Genomic DNA, 1,472 nt, shown 5'->3' on the forward strand with positions numbered 1-1,472 from the left:
TCAAACGATTAATCTGGGCTAATTAAAGCGCAGTAGTTGGAGGATCAGTTTCATCAACTACACTGTCATCCAGAATCAGACAAACATTAAAAAAGCATTAAGTCAGCTGATATGCAAAGGATCTGCCTTGATGATGATGAATTGAACTGATGAGCGAGTCATTACCAGCCCGGCCACTAAACCAGAGACTAGCTGATCAGCTTTCTAGTTCCCGCCGCAATATCCAGTCCCTCTTATTAACGTCTGATCATCGTTCATCAGATCAAGCGGCTGAATCTTTTCTCACTTCTGAATCAGCTGCTGTTCTGCTGGTTTTCAGTGAATGAACCAAACCAGTTCTCAAGTTCTCACATTAACTAATAACTAACCTCAAACACACACAATACTGACTCCTGCAACGCTTCTTCTATTGGTTTGACATTTCAAAACCCATCCAGTGAACTAGACTGTAAATAACACTCATTTAAAGTTGTAAAAAATGGTAAAATAATCATTTGAGTATATTTTCTAAGAAAATACAATTTACATTTTTCTACTTTAAAATTTCACATTTAATTCAGTGCGTTTCTTTGTAATTATTTGTGAAATTTACAAGCAATTTCTGACTGAAAATAGTTACCAAAAAATAAAAATCCTACACCAAAATTTTCTATGAAAAAAAGTATGATAAAAACGTAAAAATTAATTTAAATAAAGCTAGAATAAAATAAATTGTAAACTAACTAAAACATGTTTAAGTTGAATTACTAAAATCAAAATGTATAGAAATATTTGATAAAACAGCAAAATTAAAAACGGAAATATAAAGGTTATAAATACTAATAAACACCATAATAGTATTTAAACAACACAAACGTCTGTCAAATGTTTGGACTATAATATTTCATTCAATGTATGCTTCCAGGAAGGTAAAGTAAGTTGAGCAAAACTGATTTTTCCCTCTTTAATTGTAGTTTGCTGAAATACAGGTGAGGTGTAAATATTAACAAAGGATAGTTCATGGTTTAGACCTTTACGATACATTCTAACAAAGAAAAAAGGAGAGTTAACACTGCGGTTGAAAAGTGTGATAGGAGAGGACTACAGCAGAGCCGCTCCGCAGCGTCCAGCAGATTATTAATGTTCCGTCACAACAGAGGAGAACCAAACAAGCGCACAGGAGCTAACATCATCACCCGACCGCGAAACGCTCAGCCATTACTCATGATCACAGGTCGCGGTACCAAGCTCACCCCAAAATAAGTGTACAATATGCACACTTGGAGAAATAGAAAATTAAAAGCTATATATCTATGAAGACCGGAGAGACCGAAGTAAAAGTGGAAAAGAATGAAGCGACAGTCCTGACGTTCTGGTTTGTTGTCTTTGAGTAAAAAGCATCATCCGTGGATGAAGCCTCCTGGGAGTCCGTGTAAGACGCTCGAGCACGCGCCGCAGTTCATTGGCTGGTTTTGGCTTTGGCGTGTGTCAGA

The 1,472-nt window shown here is 36.3% G+C and overlaps 1 protein-coding gene across 1 annotated transcript in view; it reads right to left on the reverse strand.

The window, feature by feature from the left end:
- Positions 1-1,012: 1,012 nt before the first annotated feature.
- The window catches only part of LOC107574800 (transcriptional repressor protein YY1-like), a 10,533-nt gene continuing 10,073 nt past the window's right edge, over positions 1,013-1,472 (reverse strand). The window contains exon 6 of the mRNA XM_016261239.1: positions 1,013-1,024. Within this exon, the coding sequence (XP_016116725.1) occupies positions 1,013-1,024 (12 nt within the window). The remainder of the gene's footprint in view (positions 1,025-1,472) is intronic.

The sequence above is a fragment of the Sinocyclocheilus grahami genome, unplaced genomic scaffold (genome assembly GCF_001515645.1).
Source record: "Sinocyclocheilus grahami isolate Dianchi unplaced genomic scaffold, SAMN03320097.WGS_v1.1 scaffold2346.1, whole genome shotgun sequence".
Classification (NCBI taxonomy): Eukaryota; Metazoa; Chordata; class Actinopteri; order Cypriniformes; family Cyprinidae; genus Sinocyclocheilus; species Sinocyclocheilus grahami.